We start from the raw sequence: 26,071 nt of genomic DNA on the forward strand, positions 1-26,071 counted from the left end.
GTGGTTGTTTCCACGGACGAAGTGGGAGAGTCGAGCGAAGTGAACGAACGAAGGAAAGAGACGGTGAAGAGTGAAGGGGTGGCAAGCGGGCGGACGAACGAACGAACAAACGGGTGGCCAGAGGGGAAGAGAGAGAGAGAGAGTAGGGAGAGTGCATGGAAGAACGTTGGAGGGTGGCGAATCCAGCCTGTTTCCTACTCACACGTCCAACCACGTGCCGGCTTTCCGTGCTTTCTACCTACTTTTTGCAATCCCGGTGATTTTGACGAGTGGTCAGAGAGGTTGACGACGAGAAAAAGTGGCTAAATTTTCTTCTATCACGGGGAAAAACAAAACAAAAAAAAATGAGAAAAAAACAAGGAAGAAGAAATAAAAATTCGAGCTTAACTTTGGCAATTTGATCATTTTGAACACTTCTCGTCGCGTCAAGCTATTAACGCGATCTGTCAAAACCCAATGTGAACGTGAATGATGCGGAGTAGTAGAAAGAGAGAGAGAGAGAGAGAGAGAGAGAGAGAGAGAGAGAGAGAGGAAAAATTAATCGGATTTTTTATAAAGTCATGGCTCTATCGATTGATTGAAAAATTATCATGACGAAACATATCGAAGTTAAATAAATAAAGATACCTGAAGACATATATATATATATATATATATATATATATATCTTATCTAAGAGAAAAACAACTTTAACATCCTGTCAGTGTCATTTGATATCCCGTTCGAAAAGACGACCGGAAATGCAATAATGTTACGTATAAAACTACGTCGAAAGGAATGCAGATCATAACGAAATCAACCGTGAAAATTAGATAATGCTCGTTGACCGATACCTTTTTTTATCCACATAATGACACACATATTCTATGAAATAATGAAATAAAATACTCAATAGGATCACATATTTATATATGATATTATTTAAATTTAAATCTTTTATCTCGAAATAAAATAAAAACAATACGAAGATTTCAATGATTAAAGTTCTGTATCATCGCTATCATTACAAATGTATTGTTGTAATGCTTTGTCCGTGCTTTCGCGTGCGTGAAAATTGAAAAATGGTCGAAAAGGTAGCTAGGCGAGCAAGTAAAAGCTACAGGGCGAACGTGAGGGCGAATGTGTCCGGTCGAGTGCACCGATTCATCAAAACTTCTTTACAATTCGTAATTCTTATTCCTCGACAAAGGGTCTCAAAGGGTTGGGATAGAGACCCTTTTACGTGGCAACATCGGCGCCACCTACTTCCCCTCATCTTCCCTTCCCCTCACCCTTACCCCTCGCCCCTTCTTAGTCTCGTCCTTCCGGTTGGCACGCAAGATTTTAAATTTCATCATAATTCTTCGTATCCCTCTCTCTCTCTCTCTCTCTCTCTCTTCCCGCATGCGGCAACACCAATTATTATCAGAAGGAAGAAGGTATTATTAAAGAAGGGAATTGTTTCCTTTTCTCAACGAAATGAAGTTTTTCCTATTTCCATAAAAAAATTAAATGGTAGAAGCGAAGAATAGAAAAGTTTTACTTTTTCTACTCCATTTTTGCGATCAAGTATTTAGAGTGATTCTTTTTTTCTTTTAGCTTTGTTTCATTTCTCTTCTTCTTTTATTTTTTTTATTATTATCATTATTATTATCAGTAACTTAGTAAAACATAACATGATAATTACGAAGAACACGAGGATTATCTTAATCGTCATTGTATTTTGAATGACAGATAACAAAATAAGTGTTATATCACCGACATTGATAGTTGGTTGTTTAGTGACGAGTGACACGTTATATGAATTATTAATGATGAGAAATAAATTAACAGGTTACTTACTGTTAAAAGAGAAAATCACATAAATTTGTTGGCACAACAAACGGTTAAACATGATTATAGAAGTTCGATTGATGTTGAAAAAAAAAAAAAACCGAAAAGAGAGAGAGAAAAAAGCGGCAAATGTTACGTGGCATCAGGTCGATTGATAATTAATCGCTTGTTTTAACGGCGTTTATTGCGCGAATAGTAGGTAATATCGATTAAACAAGCCGATTAAAAATATTATTCAGATATTCGAAATTTCGTTATACGTTAATTACTATATCCTTTTCATAATTTTCAATGAAATTTGTCGCACGTTTCTCCCATAATATTTTAGTTTTAAATTTTCGTCAAGGTTATGTAGATATGTACATAGATATTCGTCGATAACCGATAACGTCGCGTTGCTAGCTCGTACCATAGATAATATAAAAATACGAGAAAAAAAAAACATTAAGACTCGTTCCCCGTAAGACGATTCCAACGAGATATTTTATTTTGTATATAACATATTATCTGGTAAAAAATAAAAAAGAAAAAGAAAAAAAATTAGAGAGAAAGAGAGAGAGAGAGAGAGAGAGAGAGAGAGAGAGAGAGAGAGAAATAGAGAAAGATGGAACGAGACACGCACAGAAGAATGAATAAAAAAGGGCCAAATATAATGTACTTACACATGAGCGTAGACATGTAGAGACGCATTTATTGCTTTACAAATAAACGTTTCAACCGGTAATTAGCGGGCAACAATAAGAAACCACCCACTTTCCCCCATCGTATTCGTAGCCACATATTAATTCGATTTTAATTGCATCGTGGAAGGAAAACATACGGCCTTGAAAGAAAGAACAGGCAATAAAGCGAACGTCCGCGTAGAAGAAATGCGTATCTATAGAACCGTATAACGCTGTATCTTTCCTTTTCTTTCGATATCGTTCTTTGAATTCCGCGAATAAAACACAATTACACTTGGGGAACGCTAAACGGGAAGCACGTAAAAAGGAAAAAGAAGAACATAGGAATTATGAACGTTGGAATTCTACGCGGTGTTTAATAAAAATAAAAATTAAAGAGTAATTTGTTATTAGTATCTGTTATAACCGAAATATAACATTTTTATTTACTTTATGTCGCATTACATAATGTACTTACTTTGTGGGCGTTCAATCAGAAGAGAAAGAAGAAAATGGAAAACAAAAACAAAAAGAAAAGAAGAAAAAGCAACAATGACGTTTTTTACAAACAGAAAAAAAAAGGAAAGCAAAAAGGCAAGCGTTTTTTTACAAACAGAAAAAAAAAGGAAAGCAAAAAGGCAAGCGTTTTTTACAAACAGAAAAAAAAAGGAAAGCAAAAAGGCAAGCGTTTTTTACAAGCAGAAAAAAAAGGAAAGCAAAAAAAGAAAAAGTAGAACTGAGAAAGTAAATAGTAACGTTGTAACCATTTAACTACAACTTTATTACAGCTTATTATATATCCATTATAGTTTTATACAAGAGAGAGAACATTGGCCTTATAAGTCGATTTAGACAAAAGGAACTATTACGTACAGCCATCTGCTTCTTCCGTTAGCTATAAAAAAGCATAAACTTATCGAATATTGCATCACTATAATAATTATCGAGAATAATTAAATACCTGAAAAAAAAAATCAATTTAAAAAGATCCATGTATCTCTTAATTACATGCGATTACGCATAACGGAGTATACTCCAGCCCCCTCCCTCCTCCTCTACCCCAATCCAACCCTCTAGCTACCAAGTGAACAGATTATTAAATGAATCGTAGAAATTTCAATAAAGTAGCGCATTCAAAATGCATTTCTATTTTGTGCGATCGTAAATCATTCGTTATCATTTTCTGTATCATTTTATATCGTTCACGTTATATACAATATAATATATTTGAATTTAAACATTACGTACCTAACATACGAACGATGCAAATTACGTGTTATGCGTTTTGAAAAACGAAATCCTTATCATTTAACGTAATCTCTGCAATATAGTGTGTATAGTGAAATATAGTGTGTCGAAGCGCTCTGAAAAAAAAATGAAGAGTCTTATAAAAGATCTTGGATCAAAGAAAAAAAGATGAGAAAAAAGAAAAGAGTAAAGAGAAAAAGATTACAAGGAAAAAATAAGGAGGCCAAAGAAAGAAAGAAAGAATATAAGAAAGAGAGAAAGAGATAAAGAAAAAGAAAGAAAAAAACGAAAGATCGAACAAGTATCTCCCTGCGCTTTCACTACAGGTTATTTTTATTAAATTAGATATAATGGAATTCTTCGATGAATCACGCGACTGAATAAAAGATGAATCCTCGTCGAAGAAGCGCTCGCGTGTCAGACAGAGACAGAGATGACCGACCGACCGATCGAGAAGAGAAAGACAGAGAAAGAGAGAGGGGAAAGAGGGGGGAGAGAGAGAAAGAGAGAGAGGATAGCGAGTGAAGAGCAAAAACGATCAAGTGCCTGGGGGTGAAAAAGCTCAGGGAAGAATGTCGATATTAATAAAAGTTCAATTCAGCCAATAGCCCGTGGGAATTAGAATAAAGGCTTTCCCGAAAGGAAAGAAGAAGAAAAATTAGGAGGCCAAGATAAAGCTGACTGACTTTTCAATGGCTGACTGATTGACAGACAAAGAAAATGAACGAAAATATTTAAATTTTTTTGATGTTCCAAAATATTTAAATGCTAAATCAGTCGTTCAAAAAATTTACTTATTTATTTAAGAATATACGAAATTTCTTTGGTTTCTTTTACTTTTTCCTTGTAATCTTTTTTCTTTTTTCTCTTCTCTTTTTCTTTTTCTTTTTCTTTTTTTCTTTTTTTTTTTTTTTTTTTTTTTTTAAGAAACTTCATAAAATTCTTCGAAGGTTTTTCCTGACCCGTTTTGTATAAAAATAATCGAATCGTTAACATCTTTGATTTTGATCAGACAATTTTTTTCTTTGCTCTTAGCCTTACGCACTTACGGCACAATATAAAAGTGAAAGAATTTAATGGATCAAAAAAGAAAAACTTAACTGAAATTAAGCCAATCTCGTTTATTCGCTTGATCGGTCACGAATGCGTGATAATGCGTTCAATGAAAGAACGTAACGAAAGCATTACAAACGATTTCTTTTTTCTTCTTTTTCTTTTTCTTTTTTTTTTTCTTTTGCCCTTTCGAAAAGAAATATCGTCGTTCGTAACAATCGTACAGAAGAATGAGAAAAATAAAAGAAAGCAAAAAGAAAAAAGAAAAAAGAATCTTTCAATGTACGAGGAATGAGAGATAGGGAAGGGGTAGAAAGGTGGAGAGAGAGGGGAGGAAGAAAAAATCAAAGGCACTCGATTTAAACGGCCGGAATGCCGAACGGGAGACAAAACTTTTCCTTTACTCGCCGATAGACGTGGATGCTGATACCTGTTGCATGCCGGCGGAAAAAAAAAAAGAAAAAAAAGAAAAAAAAAGAAAAAATACGAGGTATACTGATAGGACGATTTAATGTCTGAATTTATTTTCACGGTTTACTATTCTGTACACACGCCCATATTTACACGCGTCTCTTTTTTTTTTTGGACCGCGGAAATTACGAGCACACATTATGACACCCTCATAGGTATGGTACTTTATCCGCGAAATATATAAATTGTGTTGCTAAAGTGTTAATGAATAAAAATACGAAGCGTAAAAATATAGATGAAATTCGTTTTTCTCTCTCTCCCTCTTTTCCTCTGTCTAATTCTGTCTATCTTTCTCGTACGTATATTAATTAAGAAAAATGAGGGAATGTAACGTTTTACTAATATAAATTTTTCCAAATGTTCTTGAAAGATTTTTATCCTAAACGAATAAACTATATAAAATTCAAAATTGAAAATGAATCTTTAAAATTTTGTCGTTCGATAAAATTGACCATCGAAGATCCAATGCACTCTTCTAATAAATACACACACATAAACTTACACATATATGTATGTATATATGTATTAGATATATACGTAAAATAGTATTTAACCGACGATACGTAGCGTGAAAAGCACTCATCGACGAACTGTCTATCCCACGTATCATCTATCGTATGCAATCTCATCGAAATTCGTTCTCTCGAACATGACTACTACTATCGATAAGCAAATACCCGAAACAATTCCGATTCGGCAGTCGGTCGGTCTGTCGCGAGAGCACGAATTCTAACTAAAGCTCGTTACTTCTAATGCTTAGACGATTCGCTCGAGTGCTTTCGTAGTACCCTCTTCGCTTGGCGCGCCATCAACGATTCACTTTCTTTCCCTTGCTAATCGACCGAAGGATGAACATTTTCGTGGCACACGTTAAGCTATATTGGTTTTTACACGTTGTTCGTAATTATCGACTGTTTTTAGGGGAACCATAAAAAAAAAAATTAATTCTTTTCATTAAAATCAATTTCAATGATATCAATCGTGTGAAAGTGTGCGTGTCTGTGCGTGTAGCAAGAACAACAATAAAAAAAAAAAAAAAAAAAAAAAAAAGAAAAAAGAAGAAGAAAAAGAAAGAAGAAAAAAATAAATAAATCATAATTTTGAAAAGAAAAATTAATTTTTCTAACATTCGACAATCGAAATTTGTTCACAGGTGAACGACCGTACAAGTGCCATTTACCGGACTGCGGACGGGCTTTCATCCAACTATCGAACCTTCAGCAACATCTTCGGAATCACGATGCCCAGGTGGAAAGGGCGAAGAACCGGCCGTTCCACTGCAACATCTGCGGGAAGGGCTTCGCCACGGAGTCCAGCCTCCGTACCCATACGTCGAAGGTCAGTCATGTATGTACCAAATCCGACGTCCAACACATGCATTATCGCTATTTTAAAGAGATAATGGGCTGGGGCCGCTGCCCATGGATTCGAGAAAGACGAAGGTCGATCGTTGAAACGCGTGAACTCGTAATGAACGATAATCTCTTCTCTTTGGCTATTTCGTATATACTCTATCATTCGTTATATCTTTCCATTTTTTTAATCTTCCTTCTATTCTTATATCTTAATCGAGAAAAGCACGCGTCCAAGGCACGCACGTAATCAGATTACACATACACGGTGGTGGGTCACGCTTTCATTGAATCAATACGTTATTATAGATCGAATAAATTAAAAGGTCATAATAAAATGTTATATCTTTCTTAGTCATCATTGGATCGTCTTAAATCGATCCTATAATTTTCGATTTTCATTAATCATTTAGGTATTCCCCAGAAAATCGCTAAACTTTTATCTATATCTTAGCTTACAATATTTCTCGCTTTTATTAAATATAATATATCGAAAACGCTTCGCTTTGCTTTGGTTTCGGTCTAATAATTTCAATGTAGAGAGCTTCGGATATGTTGCAACAAAAATATAATATATAGATTCGTCGAGAAATATTTTTAATACTTCATTTGGATTGGAATATGCCTTCCAACCCTCGAAGATTGTTCAACAGTCTGTTAACGATAAAACGTTCTGAAATTATGACGGTTACATTGCCGAAGGCCCTATATACTATCGAAAGAGAGAGAGAGAGAGAGAGAAGATGAGATAAGGAAAAAAATGGAAGCAAAAAACCACATCAAGTTTCTACCCTTCGACGCCCTTCGATGCGAAAGGGTTGAATGAAACGCATCGTAAAGACGACGAAGGGTGTTCTCGTTCGTTTCGTAAAGAGGAAGAACGAACGTTTCGATTTACCCTAACGTTTTGATTGGACCGAGTCTGTTTATGTATATGTACATACATATGTATATGTATGTCTACTATTATACGATGGAGATATATATGTGTGTGTGTGTGTGTATATAACCGCGAGAACAAAATCGATTTTCGAATTTAGTCCTTTCGCAAAGGATTTCCAATGAAACATGCGAATCGATTTCTCTTTCACTTGATACGTCGAGTAAGGTCGAGCTGGGCTAGTAACTTTCTCAACCCTTTGAAAGCGCGCGTCGGGCACATGTCTCGTCGAAAAAACGTGGGAAGGCATCTGTTGAAAGTACGAGAGAAAAGGGGAAGAGGGATAGAGGAGAAAGAGGAAGAGAAGGAGGATGAGGTAAAGGAAGAGGTCTATGCCTTCTCCTTTTCCTCTCAGCTTCCGTCGCAAGGAGGAGCTGAACTGCTGTGTACGGTGAAACTTTTTGCCGATACCAATTACATCGGGCTCCTAACAGTCTCTCTCTCTCTCTCTCTCTCTCTCTCTCTTTCTCTCTTTTTCTCTCCTTCTTTCCTTCTATTTATAGAACGTAGCGTTCACAACCGGATCGTTGTTGCTACCAACGAGATAAGAGTACTTTTCCTACGACCGATCTTATTTTGTTGTTCGACAAATTTTCTTTTTTCGTTTCTTTTTTTCCTTCTTTTTTTAATTTTTCTATTTATTCATTTTTTTCTTTTTTTTTTTCTTTATAATCCTTAAGAGAAGAACACTCGGCGATGATTTAGATCAAATATAATATCAACAAAAGAATAAGTTTTTTTTTTATGTACATATATGTGTAACATGTACATTTTTATGTACATATATATATATATATATATATATATATATAACTTTGGTAGGTACACAATTTTTGTCATAATTACATCATTTACTAATCTGGGAATTTAGTAAAGAAAAAACTTACGTCAAACACGTAACACAAAAGGGAAATTTTCCTTCGACTATAAAATACCTCTCGTACGTCGTTCTTCCCACGCCAATAAATATTCTTCTTTTTAACGCCCAGCTCTCATCGGGATGCTCTAATTGAAAGCTAATCCATGGTTAAGGAAGGGGCTAGTGGTGATCCCACCTAGTCCCTTCAGGCACGGCCTCGATAAATCTCCGGTAAAGTCGCGTCGGCGAACCCACCCATCCGCCTATCGTTTTTCTTTTTTCTTTCTTTCCTCTCCCTATCTCTCTCTCTCTTTTTTTTTTTATTTTCTTTTTTTATTTTTTATTTTTTTTTTTCCTTTCTTTCTTTACCATCATGGAAAAAAGGGTAAAACAGGATAGTATACGGCGAAGGAAAATAAGGCGATACGAAAGTACTCCGCTATTAAAGGGCTATTACGAGCTGCTTCTTTTTTATACTCCGTCTCTTTTTTTAGCCGTTGTCGAGCACGAGATAGCAAGGTAGCCTACGTATACAAGACGAGTTCTCGTTCTTCCTGGTAAGGTCTTGGTAGGATTACTTCGACGTGTAGCGCGAACGAACAGTATCTAAACGTGTTTCTTGCGATCCTATCCATTGACACGATGTTCCGTCATTGTTCGACGAGTAGGACGCTCACAGTGATGCGCGTAAAATATGATTCCACTTTTTCCCAACTAGTCCAGAGTACCGACTTCCTTTTTCACGATCGTACTAGACGGCTTTATCGTTTTCTTCCTTCTTCCGAGAATAATACTCGTGTTACTGTTACAACCTAAAAGAAAATAACAAACAAGAACTCGATAGAATAGCCGATCTGAAAGTAGTTAAACGTTTTCGTCGATAAGATAACGAGAAAAAAAGGAGAAGAAGAAAAAAGATTCGTAAAGAAGAAGAAGAAGAAGAAGAAGAAGAAGAAGAAGAGAAAGAACATGAGAAGATGAAGAAAAAGATGAAGAAGAAGGAACGGACGAACGAGCGAACGTAGATGATCTTGCAAGAGTACGGAGGAGTAATTAAAAGCCGCCAACGCGACAGAAACGGAGTTCGCCCGTTGGAAATAAAACGAAACGAAACGAAACGAAACAAATGGAGAACTCGAGCCCATCTTCCGCGGCTAATCGAATTTTCGCCGGGGCAGATTTCTTGAAATTGTTTTCGCTATTTCGAGTCACTTCGTTCCGTCGGACGAAGACTCTGATATCTAATGGCTGGTTGTTTAAAAAAAAAAGGAAAAAGAAAAAAAGAAAAGATAAAGTTTCAGAGAGAAAGAAACGCAAAGAGATAGAAAAAGAAAGATAGAGGGAGAGAGAGAGAGAGAGAGAGAGAAAATATATGACCTAAAAAGAAGGTTGACGAAAGAAGAAGCGAAGAGAATCATAACGAAGGACCACACTAAACATAAATCGCTAAAAGTTGAATCCTTCGAAGCAAAAAAGAAAAAAGAAAAGACAAAAGATAAAAGTGAACTTGTTGAATTAGATGCTGCAAGTAATCGTTACATATGGGTAGTTGAAAGAAAGAAAAAGAATAATTATCTCAACGTAATATACCAGATATTATCATTAACGCTATAAATAAAATACGATTAATCTAATGCCATTACAGAAAAGAAATATTACCCGATTAGCATTTAAGAATATCCTGTTTTTCACCCCATAAATTTTTATACCGTACATGCTAAAAACGCGTCATATTAGGAAACAAAAATGTCATTTAAAGAAAAGAAAAGAAAAAAAAAAAGAAAAAAAAAAAAAAGAAAACACACCTTCTATCACTATATTAGAAATATACCGGTACTCGATTCTACTTCCTACGTTATACGTGCGAACCTACATCGTGATTGTGTTTAAGCGAGATTGTGTTTCTCAATGCAATCTCGTTGAGTGTCGGTGAAATCGAAACAAAGCAAACGGTTTTGAAAATAAAAGAAAATAAAACTGCCGACTAGGGAGAAAGAAAGAGAGGACGACGGGGTTGTGTGAGGTTGATAGGAGAGGAAAGGATGGAGAGGGGAGTGGGAGGATGGAAAGGGATGATCGTGGAAAGAGAAACGAAAGAGTTACGCCGGTAGCTCGTAACTTGGCGTGTCGGCGAAACATTATCCCTGGAAAAGGAAAGACAATACACTCCGAGCATAATATTATAATAGGCCGAAGCGTAAATGTATTATAGAGAGTACGGATCGGCGGTATTACTCCGGGCATGAAAGCTCTCGACTACGGTACCTACACACATCCTCCCCCTCTTACTCCCCCATTCCCTCTTCACCTCCATCCCACTTTCTTTCCACTTTTCCTCCTTCCTTTATTCTCTTCGACACTCATCCCCCTTTTTGTACCTCCCATCATACCTCTCCCCCCCAACCTCCCCGTTCACCGTCAGACAGGGGCGGATCTTAGAGAAAGCGTAGTCATCCGAGCGTTTCCTTCATTGCGATCATTGTTCCTTCATTTACACATGTATGTACGTAAGTTCATATATATATATATATATATGTATATATCTACGAATGTATGCAGGTATTAATCTATCTGTATATGTAAATCGTCATGGATCAACGATTCTCCTCCTTCGAAGTCAAACCGATCTCGAACCTGATTGGATCGATCATAGCAAATACGTTAACGTAGTTTACGGTCCTTTTTTCTCTTTTTTTTTTGTTCGTTTTCTCTTTTCTTTCGTTGATCGTCCGTTCGATGTTTCTTCTTTTCTTTTTTCTTCCTTTTTTTTTTCAATGTTCACACATAAATATATTCGAAAGTTATCGAAGCGATTACACGAAAGAAGAACATCCGACGAGCGTATCTGTTAACGCTCGAAAAACCAGGACGAGATCAAAATAAACTCAACGACGTGGATTTTTGTTGTTATTTTTACATTGCGGGCAAGTATCCAATAGGCTGATACGCACCTGTGTATGTGTATGTATATGTCTGTGGTTGTGTATACGCGCCACGCGAAGACATATTGCAAAATATCTATCGGGAAACGGCATAAAAAACGATGTCTTAAAATAAGATTGGATGTACACATACATAAAAGAGTAATACAAACGACGATGGAATTACTTTCATAAAGTAACGTCTTAACTTTTTTCTAAGTGCGATATTATGACAGAGAACGGTATCGACGGGACAATAAGAAAATAAAAAATAAAAAATAGAAAATAAAGAAAAAAAAATAAAAAGAAATAAGAAAGTCATCCCTTTCGTCGTAGGTTCTTTTATTTCTTTTTTATCCTCGGAGTCTCGGAGTCCACTGTCACGGAACCTTAGTATTTATCCGTAGTTTAGCGGTACAAAGGTTGAATGTCGTGTAACACGGCAGATTCCCCCTGTTCCCTGGGAAAACACGGGCAAACAGAAAAAGTAAGAAAAAGAGAAAGAGAAAGAAAGACAGAGAGAAAGAAAGAGAGGGAGAGAGAGAGAGAGAAAGAGAGAGAGAGCGAGAACGAGACCCTTTTTCTCTGACTCACCTAGCTCGCACCCTACCTCCTCCTTTCTTAATTGCCCCCAGCGCGTAGCTCGGTAAAAACTCGTTAGCCATTAGATTTATTTTCTCTCGCGGCGAGTACTACTACTCTGTTACTGCAAACTCACCGAAAATCTCTTGACGATCGTAATCGTTTAGTTTCTCAGATTTTTCTTTTACTAGCTCTACCTCACTCACACCCTCACACTCTTTTTTATTGCTCGTAGTATTCTCTTAGTCGTTTAGCGACACGGAATGGTTCTGTAAAAAAAAAAATAAATAAATAAATAAAAACAATTAGTTCGCGAACAAGATCTACCATATGTATGGTAACATTAAAGGAAAATGCATATGCATATGCAGATGTCAATGTGAATATGCTCGTATTAACGTTGATGTAACGTCGATCCGAATTATTCGCCATTAGATACGGCTTTTCCTTTGTCCCTTATCGTCGAAATACCCCGTAATGACGATTAAAGGTAAAACGATCTCACCGATGGGAATACCCACGGGAATCATACCTTTTGAACTGTAATTTCAACCCTTTCAATCTGCGCGTTTCGACCACGCTTATCACACTCGTATGTGTGGTTTATATTTTACCGTTTGATTTTCATTATTACCGCCAAGCTAGACTTATTTTTACCTATCATTCTCGATAAATATTTTAAACGAAAGCCGATCAATCATTAATACCGAAGCTCGTAGCAACAGGTGAATTAATTCGGACGAAGAGAGAAACAAAAAAAAAAGAAAAAAAAGAAAAAAGATAAAAAACGTACTTACGCGCGAGTCTGGAAAAGCGTTGCATAAATTGATTAACTCGGTCGTTTAAACGATTTGCATAGCACGTAAATTATCGGTTTAACCTTGATATCTATTAGGGAGTGATGTTACCTCTTTTTTTTTTATTTTTATCGACGTATTTTCTTTTTTCGTTTCTTTTTTCTATTCACACTTCACATCATACTGATACTGATACATGATAATGAAGCATTATTGAACGTAAATCTCAGGTTAAAAAAAAAAGAAAATAAAAGAAAAAAAAAAGAGAGAAGAAAATAAAGAATAAGGATAAAAAGGATCATTCTTTTGTTGGTTTCCCAGAAAATAAAATTCAAACGATATACCCACGTCTTCTTCGACACTTCGATAAGGGTAGTTAATCGTCGGTCCTTAACGTCCGCTCGGTTTTCCAATTAAGCAAGCAAGCTCGAAACTCACCTCTTTAGAAGCTCCACTTTAGCCTTCTACGGCGGTAAACATCGTTGCCTGGCGAATCTCCAGAAGGATCTTCGCTCTTTGTCTCTCTCTTTCTCTCTCTCTCTCTCTCTCTCTCTCTCTCTCTTCCTTTCTTTTTTCTTTTTTTCTTCTTTTTTGTACCGTTAAAATAGAAAAGTGGGACGGTCTTTCGTAGGAGTACAAATTACTGTCGACCTTTTCCTACTCTTGAGAAAAATTCGTCTTTTAGAGAGAAGAAACAACTTTTCCACGATTCTGTTCGAAAAAGATTTTCCGCGAATAAGATTTTAACGAAACTAAATAGTAAGAACGAAGAAGTAAAACATGAATGAACGTCGATAAAAAGAATAAAAAATTGCATGAAGTAATAATAACAGAATTAAAAACATCGTTTTAGCGAGGACCATTGAAAATAAAACAAACTGGAATTTAAATATTCTATATAAACCCTACCTCATAAAATTCGATCCTTTTTTCTCGTCAACTGGCTTAAAAAAAAAAAAAAAAAAAAAAAAATATAAAAAAAATGAATTCCAAAACGGAGAAAAAAGATTGAATTCCAAGTAACGTAAAAAAATGATATTGAGATTCGCGCGTCTGCGGTTCAACGGATGGATTAAGATCGAACGTGTGAAGGGAAAGGGTGATGGGGGTTAAAAAAAGAACAACAACAAGAGAGAAAGAGAAAGAAAGAAAGAAGAGGAGAAGTAGGGGAAAAAACGTGTACCTACGAGCTAATAATTAAGTCCCGAGCGAGGACATTTTTTTCTTTTTCCTCGTCGTTAGATCGCGTTCAACCCCTATGGTATTAATTTTTTTAACTCCGCCTCTGCGGCTCGACGAGCTTTCTTTCTCCCTCTCCCTTTCCTTTCTCTCTCTCTCTCTCTTTTTCTCTCTCTCTCCCCCTCTATCTCTCTTCTCTCTTTCTTTCGTCGTGTCGTTGTCGTATGTGTTCAGGCGGGAACGAGCCCTAATGAAATCATTCCCGCGCCGATTCGAAAGCGGACCAGGATATTTCTACTACCCATTGTCCGCGACAACCCTTCGGACTACGTGTTCGTTCTCTCTCTCTCTCTTTCTCTTTCTCTCTCTCTCTTTTTCTATTTCTTTCTATACCTTCTCTCCCTCTCTCTCTCTTTTTCTCTCTCGACTTCAGCTTTTCCAGAACTGCCATTGGCAAAATTCTCTCCCTCTTTTTTCACCTTTGAAACTCCTTCTCCATCCTCGGTGATCACGCGACACGTGTTGAAAACGCGCGACAACGTTGCTGTACGAATAGAAACAACGTTGCTCGAAAGTGGATTAAAATTAAAATGGGAAGTAATAAAGAGTACGTTGTCGTCGTAGTCGTCGCCAATAAGCTAGGGTGAGACTGCTCGTTCTTCGGGTGGGATATGGTGGGGTGGGTGGTTGAGTGGTGGGGAGGGGTTATCGAACGGCAAACAATATATTTTTTGCATAGATTAAATAAAGCCGTCATTGTCACTCGCGTTATTCATTCGCTTAATATTTATATCAAACGAAAATAAAATTCTTTTCTTTTTTCATCTTTACTTTTCTTTTTTCTTCTTTTTTTTATTTATTATTTGTATATTCATTCGTTCGTTTTCTCCTTTTCTTTTCTTCTTTTTCTTCTTCTTTTACTTCGACGAAGTATATAATAAATGCGATATTTAGAATTCGAACGTATTTTTTTTCGATTTGAATTTAACTCGTCCGAAAACGTGACCATACATGATATATGCAAAATAGATAAAAGCGTATTTACATGTATGTATGTATGCGCGTAGGTATGTATGTATGTATGTATGCATCTATATATGTATGTATGTATATATGCAGATATATGTTTATAATATACCTACAATATAAATATATAATTATACATTTAGAGAGATAGGAAATTCAGTAATATACCTAGAAACTTGAGTTCTCTGGTAAACGTATTTTATTGCTTCTGCTATATTATTCCATCGCTAACGATATCAATGTTTAATTAGATAACTGCATAGAACGACCCTCAGAACTGCAATGGAAACTACGATCATTAATCGATATAATTTTCATCGTCCTAATTTATCGTTATTCTAGGAATAAGTATTATGCGTATAATCGAAATGAGCACGCTATCGATAAACTTAAAATATGCAGGTTTCTCGATTCCATGCCATTTTCGTTATACTCCTGAAGTCTACATGCGTGTGTGTGTATATATATATATACATATATATACGTATGTATGTATGTACGTATGATGTGAAATTGCAAAGTTTGACAGGAATATCCATCGGCGCGATTGCACGCGGCACACGTCAAATGTACTCAATAACAAAGTGAAAAGGAGAAAAAGAGAAAGAGAATGAGAGAGAAAGAGAGAGAGAGAGAGAGAGAGAGAGAGAGAGGAAGATTAATCATCGAAAAAATTATGAATAATATTTAATTACGATTTTCTCGATGACACGTAACGAATCATTCATAATATCATGAAAGTGAAAAGAATGAAAATCAAAAATATTTATTTCATTTATCGATTCTGAAATTTATTTAAAAGAACTCCATTGAGCAGTGATAAACAGAAAAGAGAAAGAGAGAGAGAGAGAGATAGAGAGTGAGGATAGAGAAAAAGATAGAAAGAGAGAGGGAGAGAGAGAAAGAGAGAAAGAGAAAGTAAAGAAAAAGAAGTGATAGCACGAAATAAAAAAAGAAGGGCGAGGAAGGAAAAGAGATGCGATCGAAAGAATATCTTTCGCAGGCTCCGTTCGAGCGCAGCGGAGTCGAAGAATCGTGCGAAGGTTGTCTGCTGGCGAGGCTCGCGACCTCGCGAGTGCGACTAAAAAAGCCAAGGAAAGGAGACAGAGAAAAAGAAGGAACAACAACGAGAAAAGAATTGCGCGCCACGAGAACGGCCTTGGCTCTTTATCGGTGCGTCCGATGAAAAGAGAATCGCCGCGAATTGACTCAACTTGAGTTTCGATTTTTATTATTTCTCATCACTACTTTTCGTTCCCTTTTTTCTATAATTTCTTTTTTTTTTAATTCTTTTCTTTTTTTTCTTTTTCCTTTTTTTTTTCGTTCAATTACTTATTCACCCAACTACATCGTAGTATACCCACGTCGGATTTGCCAACGTAATTTCATTTCTATCCGGCTTAATTAAACGTCGTGGAAGCTTTACAAATTGAAAAGAAAAAAATGAAAAAAAAAAGAAAAAAAAAGAAAAAGAAATAATTCCCATATTGTCTTAACCGCTCAAGTATTTTTGATAATATATTTTCGAAAAGCGAGAAACGTCGTGATAACGCTCGTTCCAATGAAATCTCATCGAAACATTCCAAAGCAACGATTTAATATAGGACTTGTTTTAACACACGTCGATAGAAACGATTGCGCACCGTCAATTGCGCAACGCTCCCCGATGCTCTGACAATTTTTGACATGAAACGTGACACAGCGCAATCGCGCTCGTTGCCATTAAAACGATTGTACGCCATATAAATTCGACGAGTTTATATTTTTTCCTACGCTTCCTGATGATAATAATAATTCCAATGATATAAAAGTAATAATAAAATAAGTAACGCGTTTGATGCGAGTGTAAAAAAAGAAAAGAAAAGGAAAAAAGAATCGATCGATATACTAAGGGGGAAAAGAAAGGCAGAGTGAAAGAAAAAGAAGAAGAAAAAGAATAGAAAAGATAAAGCAAATGAGAAGCGAATGAAACTGGAATAGCCGAGACAGATGTCGTGTTGTTTGTAGCGATAAGAAGAAATTGAGGGTTTATCTTTTTTCGATGATCCGAAGGTGTCGCAAAGTTTTAAATAAATAAAAAGAAAAAGAAAAAGGAAAAGATGAAGAAAAAGAAAAGAAAAGAAAAGAAAAGAAAAGAAAAAAAAACGCAACCGGTTGATCAAAGACGGTCCCTTCTACACGGAACACAAAATGGCTACATCGAGCTAAGCGTCACGCACCGCTACGCGTGTGCTCACACCCACTTCCTTTTTATGCCACTCCCTGGCCCGGACCCCTAGGCATCGGGCCTCAAAGAATTCGAAGCGAAGCGATAATCTTTGAACGAAATCTTTCTCGTCTGTACGAACGGAAACTCGATAATTCAAAAAGAATAATTGAACGAGAACGAGAAAAGAAGAGAGAGAGAGAGAGAGAAAGAGAGAGAGAGAGAGAAAGAGAAAAAGAAAGAGAAAGAGAGAGAGAGAGAGAGAGAGAGAGATAGATAGAGAAAAAAGATGATAAATTATTACCGAGCAAAATCGTCGAGTTGTTGAGCTGAAAACTTCCTTCGAGTTTTATGACACGGTCACTGTGAAATTTATACCAAGGAGGACACTTGATTTCATCGATTCCAAAAGGAGAAATTGTAAGGCGGCCCCGGTTAACTATTGAATTAGAGATACTAGTTTCGGTTTAACAGAACGGCCAGTCAAGAAATTGCCCGGGAGAGAAAGATATAGAAAGATAGAGAAAGAGAAAGATGAATCTGGTCACGGCGAATCATAAACTCCTTCGGAGTATTCGCCCACGCTACGTTGGGCTTCGCTCAGTCTGATGCTGGAAAAGAACGATGAAGCGAGATCTCGCAGAAGAAGGAAGAAGAGGAGGAAGAGGAGGAGCAGGAGGAAGAGGAGGAGGAGGATAAGAAGAAGAAGAAGAGGAGGAAAAAGAAAAAGGCAGTCTTGAGAAGGAGGTGTGGGACGGAGGATGAAGTGGAATCGAAAGAAAAGGATGAAGAGAGGCGAGATGCTGTGTGGCAGGAACGGAGAAGAAGAAGAAGAGGAGAAAGAAATGGCAGAAGAGAGAAAGAGAGAGAGAGAGGGGGAAGAGGAGGAAGGGTGGGAGGAAAAGAGAGAGAGAGAGAAAAAGATAGAAGTCGAGGCACTCGAGAGCGGCGCAAAAAGCGAGGATGCAGGCAAAAAAGGAAGAGCACGAGCGAAGAAACCGGTTTTTTCCAGTTGGGCCAGGTCGGGGCGTCGAACCTACGGACCGCAGCCTCCCTCCGAGAATAACTTGCATGCGGCAGCTCCAGCGTCGGCGGCGGCGGCGGCGGTGGCCAGCGTCGCAGTAGTCCTCCTCCTCCTCCTCCTCCTCCTCTTTCTTCTTCTTCTTCTTCTTCTTCTTCTTCTTCTTCTTCTTCTCCTCCTTTTTCCTCTTTCTCTTCCTCCTCTTCCTCTTCTTCGTCATCCTTTTCTTTCTCTCTTTCTCTCGTCTCCTTCACAAGACGATAGAAGTTGCCTTAGGTCCGGGAAAAAAAAAGAAAGAAAGGAGACAAGAAGACTCGCCGAAGAACGTACTGAAAAAAGATTAAACTGTTGAAGGATGAGGAAGAGGAGGAGGAGGAGGAGGAGGAGACGACGACGACGACGACGACGATGAAAATAAAATGAAAAGAATTGAGAGGGAGTGGGAGGGAGGGAGGGAGAGAGGGATAAAAAGGACAGCTCTAAGAGATGAAAAAGAAAGGAGGCCCCCGAAACATTAAGGTCATTGCCGTTCGGTCCCGTTTTAGATGCTCCTGGCATCGACCTCTTACTTCTTTTCTTCTCATCCACTTGTTCGTCCGGGTTTAACCTAGGTCCGGGATCGAAAACACGGTCCGACGGATCTTACTACCTAACCACAGATGTGGTCCCTTTCGTTTCGCATTCTAAACGAATTCTTACGATAATACATATGTATATCACATTCCTTATATATATATATATATATATATATATATATATATATCCAAGTACCTAACTATATTCAATTTTCTTCGAATTAACGACAATTACGAATCACAATCGAATATATCTTCTTAAATCGATAAAAATTAAAGTGATAATCATTGTCGTGTTGTATTACCGAATTAGCATAAGTCAGAGAGAACATAATCACATTTTCTCACTTAACTAATGGAATCTCCTGTCGAGGATTATATTTTAAAATTAGTTCGATCTTCTCATCATTTCTACGATCCAAAAATTCTTCATATTCGTTTTATCGGATAAATAATCTGTATTTTTCTTTCTAAATATTACCCGAGAATGTAGTGAAGATAGGGAATAGACTTTTTTTTTTGAAAAAAAGTCTTTTATAAAGATAAAAACAATGAAGAATTATATGTTAGAAAAAGGAAGGAAAGAAGGAAGGAAAGAAGGTAGGAAGGAAGGAAGGAAGGAAGGAAGGAAGGAAGGAAAGAAGGAAGGAAGAAAGGAAAGAAAGAAAAAAAGAAATAAAGAAAGGATGGGTGGATAGATGGATGAAAGGAAGGAAGGAAGGAAGGAAAAAAGAAACGAGATGGTAAGACTCCACCAAAAGTTTCGGGTCATTGCCGTCTTGTCTCGTTTTAGCCTTTCCTGTCCGCCTCCTCCTTTGGCTGCGTTATTCTTCTTCTTCTTCTTTCTCTTTTCTCCCTCCGCTTTAAGCAGTCTTTCGTACAAGGTTGGCCGCCATGTTTTTCCTCGGGCGCGTACCCCCCTACCGCCTCGTGTGAGTGTAACTGACCTTCGTATATGCAAGAGAAAGAAAGAGAGAGAGAGAGAGAGAGAAAGAGAGAGAGAAAGAGAGAGAGAAATATAGAAAGAGATGAGAAAAGAGGGGGAAAATAAGAATGATACTACCGCGAAACCGTTTCTTTAATACGAGGCCGCGTATAAGAAATGCATTGCCTGATAGTGAGGACGTCGAATTTCATTAATTTTGTCATTAATGTTATTAATAATAAATTAATAACATGGCCCATCGTGAGAAGCCGCGATAATAGTTTGGCGAGTAGATAAGAATATAAACGGTAAAAATAGATCTTCCAGATGAAGGTTGTGTGATACTTGCGACATTCTGACGATGGTCATGTTGATAGAAAATTATTGATAAATCGTAGGTGTTAGAGTTTAACATTTTTTTCCATCCATACCGTTCATCGGTGAGGTTCAGTGAGGTCGATCGGAGCGTCACCGTCGACAAGAGTGGTTCCTTTGTTTTCGCAATTTCCGTATTGACTACCATACATAGACATATATGTGTATATTATAATTATAAATGCACGTGCACATCGAAGACGAATAATAGCAAAGAGATTAGATAAAAGTCCTGATTACGAATGGAGCCATACTCCGATCGTTCTCCAAGCCCCTACGCTTCGTTAACGTTCGACTGTCTGATATCGCAGTAATAATTTTGATTCAGAGTCTGCTTTTGTAATAACTTACTTTTCTTAACTTCTCAAATCGCGTTCTTTTCCTTTCGCGAGAAATAATAGTAACACAAATTACGCCACATAGGGCATAATATCGTAGGAAGAAGAAAAAAAAGGAAAAAAAAAAAAGAATCATTGTGTAATATTATTTTTAAATCAAGAAAGAAATTATTCGATTCTAAAAAAATTACCATAAAATCAGCTTTACGAATGCCACGTAATTACGATCAGACGGAAAACGGAGAATCTTCCTCGCGGCGAGTGAGTACTACCAAGTAACGGTAAATCGTTGGTCCGGCTATTATTCGTTCTCCTTTACGTTCTCCTAAGACACGACATAGGACGTACGATCTTTATCAAAATAAAAATATCTGTAATACGATGATCTGTATACTAAATATACAGTAAGATATTATTGCAATTAGAAACCAGACACTCGAACTTTCTCGCAAAGCCTTAGATATAGCGCGATGGTGATGGTGCGACTATTGTGGTGATGGGGGTGGTTAATTGGTGCCTTAACTCTTACCGGTAATCGTTCTGTTCTGTGCCCTGCCTGTCCTGCGCTTCTGGTTCGCAACTCTGTGGTGGTATTCTCTGGGTCGGCTCTCTACCGGGTGTGCCGCGTGTGCCTGCTTCCGGTTCTTCTTCTTCCGGCCCCCCAAAAAAGGAGTTGCAACAGCGTGTTGTGTTCCAGCAACACGCCGCCCTGATCGGCGGCCCGAACGCAACCAGCTGTCCTGTCTGCCACAAACTCTTCCTCGGTGGCGAAGCTCTGATGGAGCACATGAAGCACACCCACAAGGATCCAAATGCCTCCGGCGTTGCCAGTAAGTATCGAAACGACGCGACAGACAAACAATGTCGAGATTATGGCGTCTCACTTTACGTCTCTCTATTTCTCCCTCATATTTTACTCATTAATTGCCTCCTAGTCGTTTTCTTCTACCTTTTAGGCCTCGGGTTCCACCCCAATTATTTGACCTCTTTACTACAATTCCATATTTTCTATTCTACACGCACGTCTCTTTACTGTTATTTCCTCGTATATACGTACTACGTTTTCCTGTCTACTCTATCATTTCGCACTGACCGCGATAGGAACGAATTTGTTGTTGTTTTATTTTTTCTTTCTTTCTCTCTTTTTTCTTTTTTTATTACTTTTTTTTTCCTTTTCTTTTTTTTTCTTATCTTTTTGAATTTAACTTCATATATTCACCGATATTTATTCAAATTCATAGATTCGTTCCTTCGCGTACACTGCGATCAATTCGGTTGGGTATTTGTAGGGATGCTTCTAACCTTATCTTACGCGATTTCGGGGTGGAAAACTGTCAAAAGGTAGAAGAAGGGATAGAGAGACAAAGAGAAAGAGAAAGAGAGAGAGAAAGAGAGAAAAAAAAAGGGAAAGAGAGAAAAAGAGAAAAAGAAAGAAAGAAAGAAAGAGAGAGAGAGAGAGGGAGAGAGAGAGAGAAAAGCGAGAAAGAGATAATAGTAGTAAAAAGGAGGAAAAAAGAGAAAGAGAGAGACAAAAGTGAATATATATATATATATATATACGTGTAACGATGTCGTAAAACCGTAAGTAAGGCTAAGAGAGAGGTAAAGCAACCACTCGTCGAGACACGAGGGGTGGTTCGTCTTTAGCCTTTAAGTACGCCTCATATTATCCCCCACCCCCTGAAAGGAATTGCTTTTGGCGCGGGCAAATTATGCATACGTTGTCCTGTCATTTCTTCGTAATATTTCGCTGGGCAGAAGAGGGGTGTAGCACTTGGCACACTCACCGACTAATATTTGGGTTCTTAACTAATATACAAACACATGTCTTCTTTCGGTGCTTCGAGGGTGTCTCGTTCGACCTCTATGCGCGCCTTTTTGTGTGTCCGTTAGTGCTTTGTATATCGCGAACGCGCACGGAAAGTATTCAGAAAGAGAGAAAACAAAAGAAATAAATAGTATAAGTAAAAGAGAAAAAGAAAAAAAAGAGTAAATAAATTATCATCGAAACGAAATTTTTTCAAATTTTTCCATCATCGATTCAAAATATAATCCGAGGAAGAAGGAGAGGAATGCTGTAAAAAAAAAAAAAAAAAGAAATTAAAGAAAGGAAAAAATAAGAAAGGAAAAGATTAAATAAAAGAAAAGAAAAGAAAAGAAAAAAAAGAAATACGGGAATCTTAATGACTTTCTCTGCGCGTTCGCGTCGTTTGATCGGAGCGCATGCGCGTTCGCGTGCGCGCGCGCGTCCGCGTTTCTTGGATTTTGGTCCGACGACCTCGCTCGTGAAAGGGATTCTCAACGGGTAGGCAGCGAGCAACGTGTCCGAGGTCAGTGCTCTCCTGATCCTTGGACATTCGCGTCTGCAAGGACTATCCCTTCGCCTTCGAGGTCGCCCGGAACGCGTACGTAAGCGCCGTGCGTGCACGCGCGTGCACGTGAGTGCGTGAGGATGAGATGGGATGAAGGAGAGAGAGAGAAGAAGGAATAAAGTCGACCGCGGCCACGTTGGCTGACGTTAGCGAACTATCGAAAGAACATGATGTCGAGATGAACGATCGAGGAAACGGAGAAAGAGATATGTATATAAATACGCGTGATGATTCATAGCGATATCAATGATGACGATGACGACAATGAATTGATGCGATGATGAGAATGATGTTGATCATGATGATAATGATTATAATAATGATGATGATGATGATAATGATAATGATAATGATAATGATAATGATAATGATAATGATGATGATGATGATGATGATGATGATGATGATGATAATGATGATGATGGTGGTGATAATGATTATGAGATGATGGTGATGATGATGATGATGATGCTTTCGTTCCTTGGGACGCTTTATCCTGCTTGGCATTGACCTTGAAATTGTCTCGCCCTATTGTTCCCTCCGCTGACTGCACAACCTCCGTTGCCGGGGTTTACCTAGCGAAGCGACGGACGGCCAACCACCCGTGCCCGGTGTGCGGAAAACACTACGTCAACGAGGGTAGCCTTAGGAAGCATCTAGCCTGCCATCCTGAGACCAGTCAACTTAGCACGAGCCTCAGAATGTGGCCGTGCTCGGTGTGTCAAGCGGTCTTCACTCACGAGAGCGGTAAGTGCATCTTTATTTCAAAGAAAAAAATGTATACCGTCAGCGTTGATAAGCGTTCCGAAAGCCCAATCGATCTCATGATAAAATACAACAAAATGTAAAATTCTTTTCGTTTCAATTTCTTTTCCATCCTTTTCTAGTCAAGGGCAATTCGGATACGACCTTCACGCTAACGAATTTACACATTAATGTAATATCTTCTTATTTACCATCGATTTACGAAAGTAAATTCGAAATAAAGAAAGAAATAAATAAATAAAGAAAAAAAAGAAGATTGAACAAGGCGTAGCCTAACGATAAGTTCGCATTTGATCGCAGGTTTGTTGAGTCATATGGAACACATGAGGATGGATCCGAAACATCAGTTCGCGGCGCAATACGTGTTGAGTCGCGCGGCGGCCGATAGGAGAGAAAGGGAAATTCTCGCGAGTTCGAGTCTAGGTATAAAACGAGAATCGAATTCTCTTTAAACATGAAATTTTAATGATTATTATGCGTGGTAGACGATGTACACGATGCATTCTCATTGATCGAATACCGTTCAGGTGCGGGGCTAGGTGTTTTGGGAGGTCAATCTGGAGGACCACAAAATTTGCAGCAACCACCGATGTGCCCATCGCCGTCGGCCCACTCCGATAGCAGCAGTGGAAACGGACGGCTATCGTCGGCCGGAAGTGAACCTGGTACGCTCCGACTATTGGTTTTGCGCCCTGAAGGAATCGATCATTGCTCGGAGCCGTATCCGTGTATTGCAGTTTCCTTATTTCTAATTTGATCGATTAAAAGCATTTTCTAAAATTATTTATTACATTATACATATATATTGCATATTACATTGAATACAACCTTTTTTTATTTCACTTATTAAACGAGTTTCAATGAACGTTAAAAGACATGTAATCGTTCATAAATAGCATAATCTATAATGCGAGACACGGCTACGGTCCCATCGTTGTACGTCGAATTAATATACGTCGAAAGAGCTCGATCGCTTCGTTTATTCATAAAATGAAAAAATTATTAGCGATATAAGAGCCAAATGGTCTTGAACGAGCATACTAACGAGAGTAGATTTCTGCGCAGGCACCGGTCTATTGAACAACAACAACAATAACAACAACAACAACATGGCATCGCCAGGACCCAGCGGTAACAAGCTGAGTGAAATGTTGAGAGCGGGCAGTCAGCCGGGTTCCGCGCAACAGTATCACGACGAGATGCAATCGCAACAACAACGCATGGCCGTCATGGCCGCCGCCGTGTCAGCGGGTGAGAAAACAACTCCAAGAAACGGACAGGATTCGCTTTTCGAATCATTCGAAACGTTCTTTTATTACTGAACGAGCGAAAGCACATACATATTACATATGATACATACGTATAGCGTTTAAACGCAATAGTTTTGCGTTTTCTTCAAGGACGTCGACGGCGTTATTACAGTTTATCGGACAACGCGAGACGACGCCATCCGGGAGAGGAGAAACGATAGCTCCGTTCCAATTATACCGATAAAGATTGATTTACAATGATGTTTTTCCGCGTCGCTGTCGTCGTGTCGACGTTACTGGCTCTCATGCCATCGAACGTAATTAATAGCGACGCTTAATAACACTAACCTATGTCTAAGCGAAATCGCTTCGTCTGTTCTTAAACGTGCCGTATTATAAAGGACACGTATCAACGAACGCTTCGTATCGTATATTTCATTTTATTTCGGTTTATGCCTCGTCACGTTCTCGCCTCCTACTAAATTTTTCCACAAAGAATCCGCGATTCGATCGATTCGAACTTGCCTTACGACGTAACGTAGTCGATCGAATTGCGATGTTCCCCTATGTCGAAAAGTTTACTGCGCACGGCGAGTACGCGAACGTATCTATGTAAAATAACATATATATATTCTGAGATTCTATCGTTATCTTCTTCGTAAGAACATTTTTCTCGATGCCGTGACTCGTATATAACAAGTCCGAATATTCCTTCGAAGGAAATAAAACTTTCACTGGCTACTTATTCATGTACGTCGAAAAAAAACAGTACATAAATATTTATATATATATATATATGTGTGTGTATATATATATGTATATATGTATACACCTATATATTAAATAAGTACTTTAGATACATGTTTCGAATTGTAATGCAACGAAATTTTAAAACGACGCTTTTCAACTTTTTACGAGACATGTTTATAAAGAATAAGATTACATACAAATTTTCTGTCCCCCTTCTTCTGCCCGCGATTTTAATGTGATCACACTTCGTACCTATGATATGATAGAAATACGTCATTCTAAAGTTCGACAATATCTTCTTTATTCTGCAGGTCTACAAAACTCGGTGTCGCCGAATTTGTCGCCCGTAGACATGGCGTCGTTAGCGGCAGCCATGAGGATGGGTAACAACGGAGATATGAGCGGCAGTGCTCAAGGATCGGCTGGATCTCAACAACAAAGTGTCCAGGCTACTGGGCCCGAACAAGCTCTGAGAATGCATCAAGCGGAAGCTTTGTTACGTTCTCAAGCTGAAGCTGCCCTTCGGCTAGCGGTAAGCAATGCCTCTTTAACTAATTACCTTATTGTATTACAATAAACATTTAATTCAAAT

At 38.0% G+C, this 26,071-nt stretch overlaps 1 protein-coding gene across 11 annotated transcripts in view; it reads left to right on the top strand.

The window, feature by feature from the left end:
- Positions 1-26,071, top strand: part of dati (zinc finger protein datilografo) — a 91,871-nt gene that overhangs the window by 51,408 nt on the left and 14,392 nt on the right. For 4 of the 11 annotated variants that reach the window (XM_035864661.2, XM_085657866.1, XM_085657870.1 and 1 more), the window contains 7 exons: positions 6,400-6,593; positions 21,013-21,172; positions 23,249-23,461; positions 23,780-23,902; positions 24,007-24,144; positions 24,533-24,730; positions 25,791-26,011. In XM_035864661.2, the coding sequence (XP_035720554.1) occupies positions 6,400-6,593; positions 21,013-21,172; positions 23,249-23,461; positions 23,780-23,902; positions 24,007-24,144; positions 24,533-24,730; positions 25,791-26,011 (1,247 nt within the window). The remainder of the gene's footprint in view (positions 1-6,399; positions 6,594-21,012; positions 21,173-23,248; positions 23,462-23,779; positions 23,903-24,006; positions 24,145-24,532; positions 24,731-25,790; positions 26,012-26,071) is intronic. The other 7 variants (XM_085657867.1, XM_085657868.1, XM_085657865.1 and 4 more) reach the window with 7 other exon arrangements.

This window comes from Vespa mandarinia, chromosome 6 (genome assembly GCF_050613455.1).
Source record: "Vespa mandarinia isolate Hongniang chromosome 6, ASM5061345v1, whole genome shotgun sequence".
In the NCBI taxonomy this organism is placed as follows: Eukaryota; Metazoa; Arthropoda; class Insecta; order Hymenoptera; family Vespidae; genus Vespa; species Vespa mandarinia.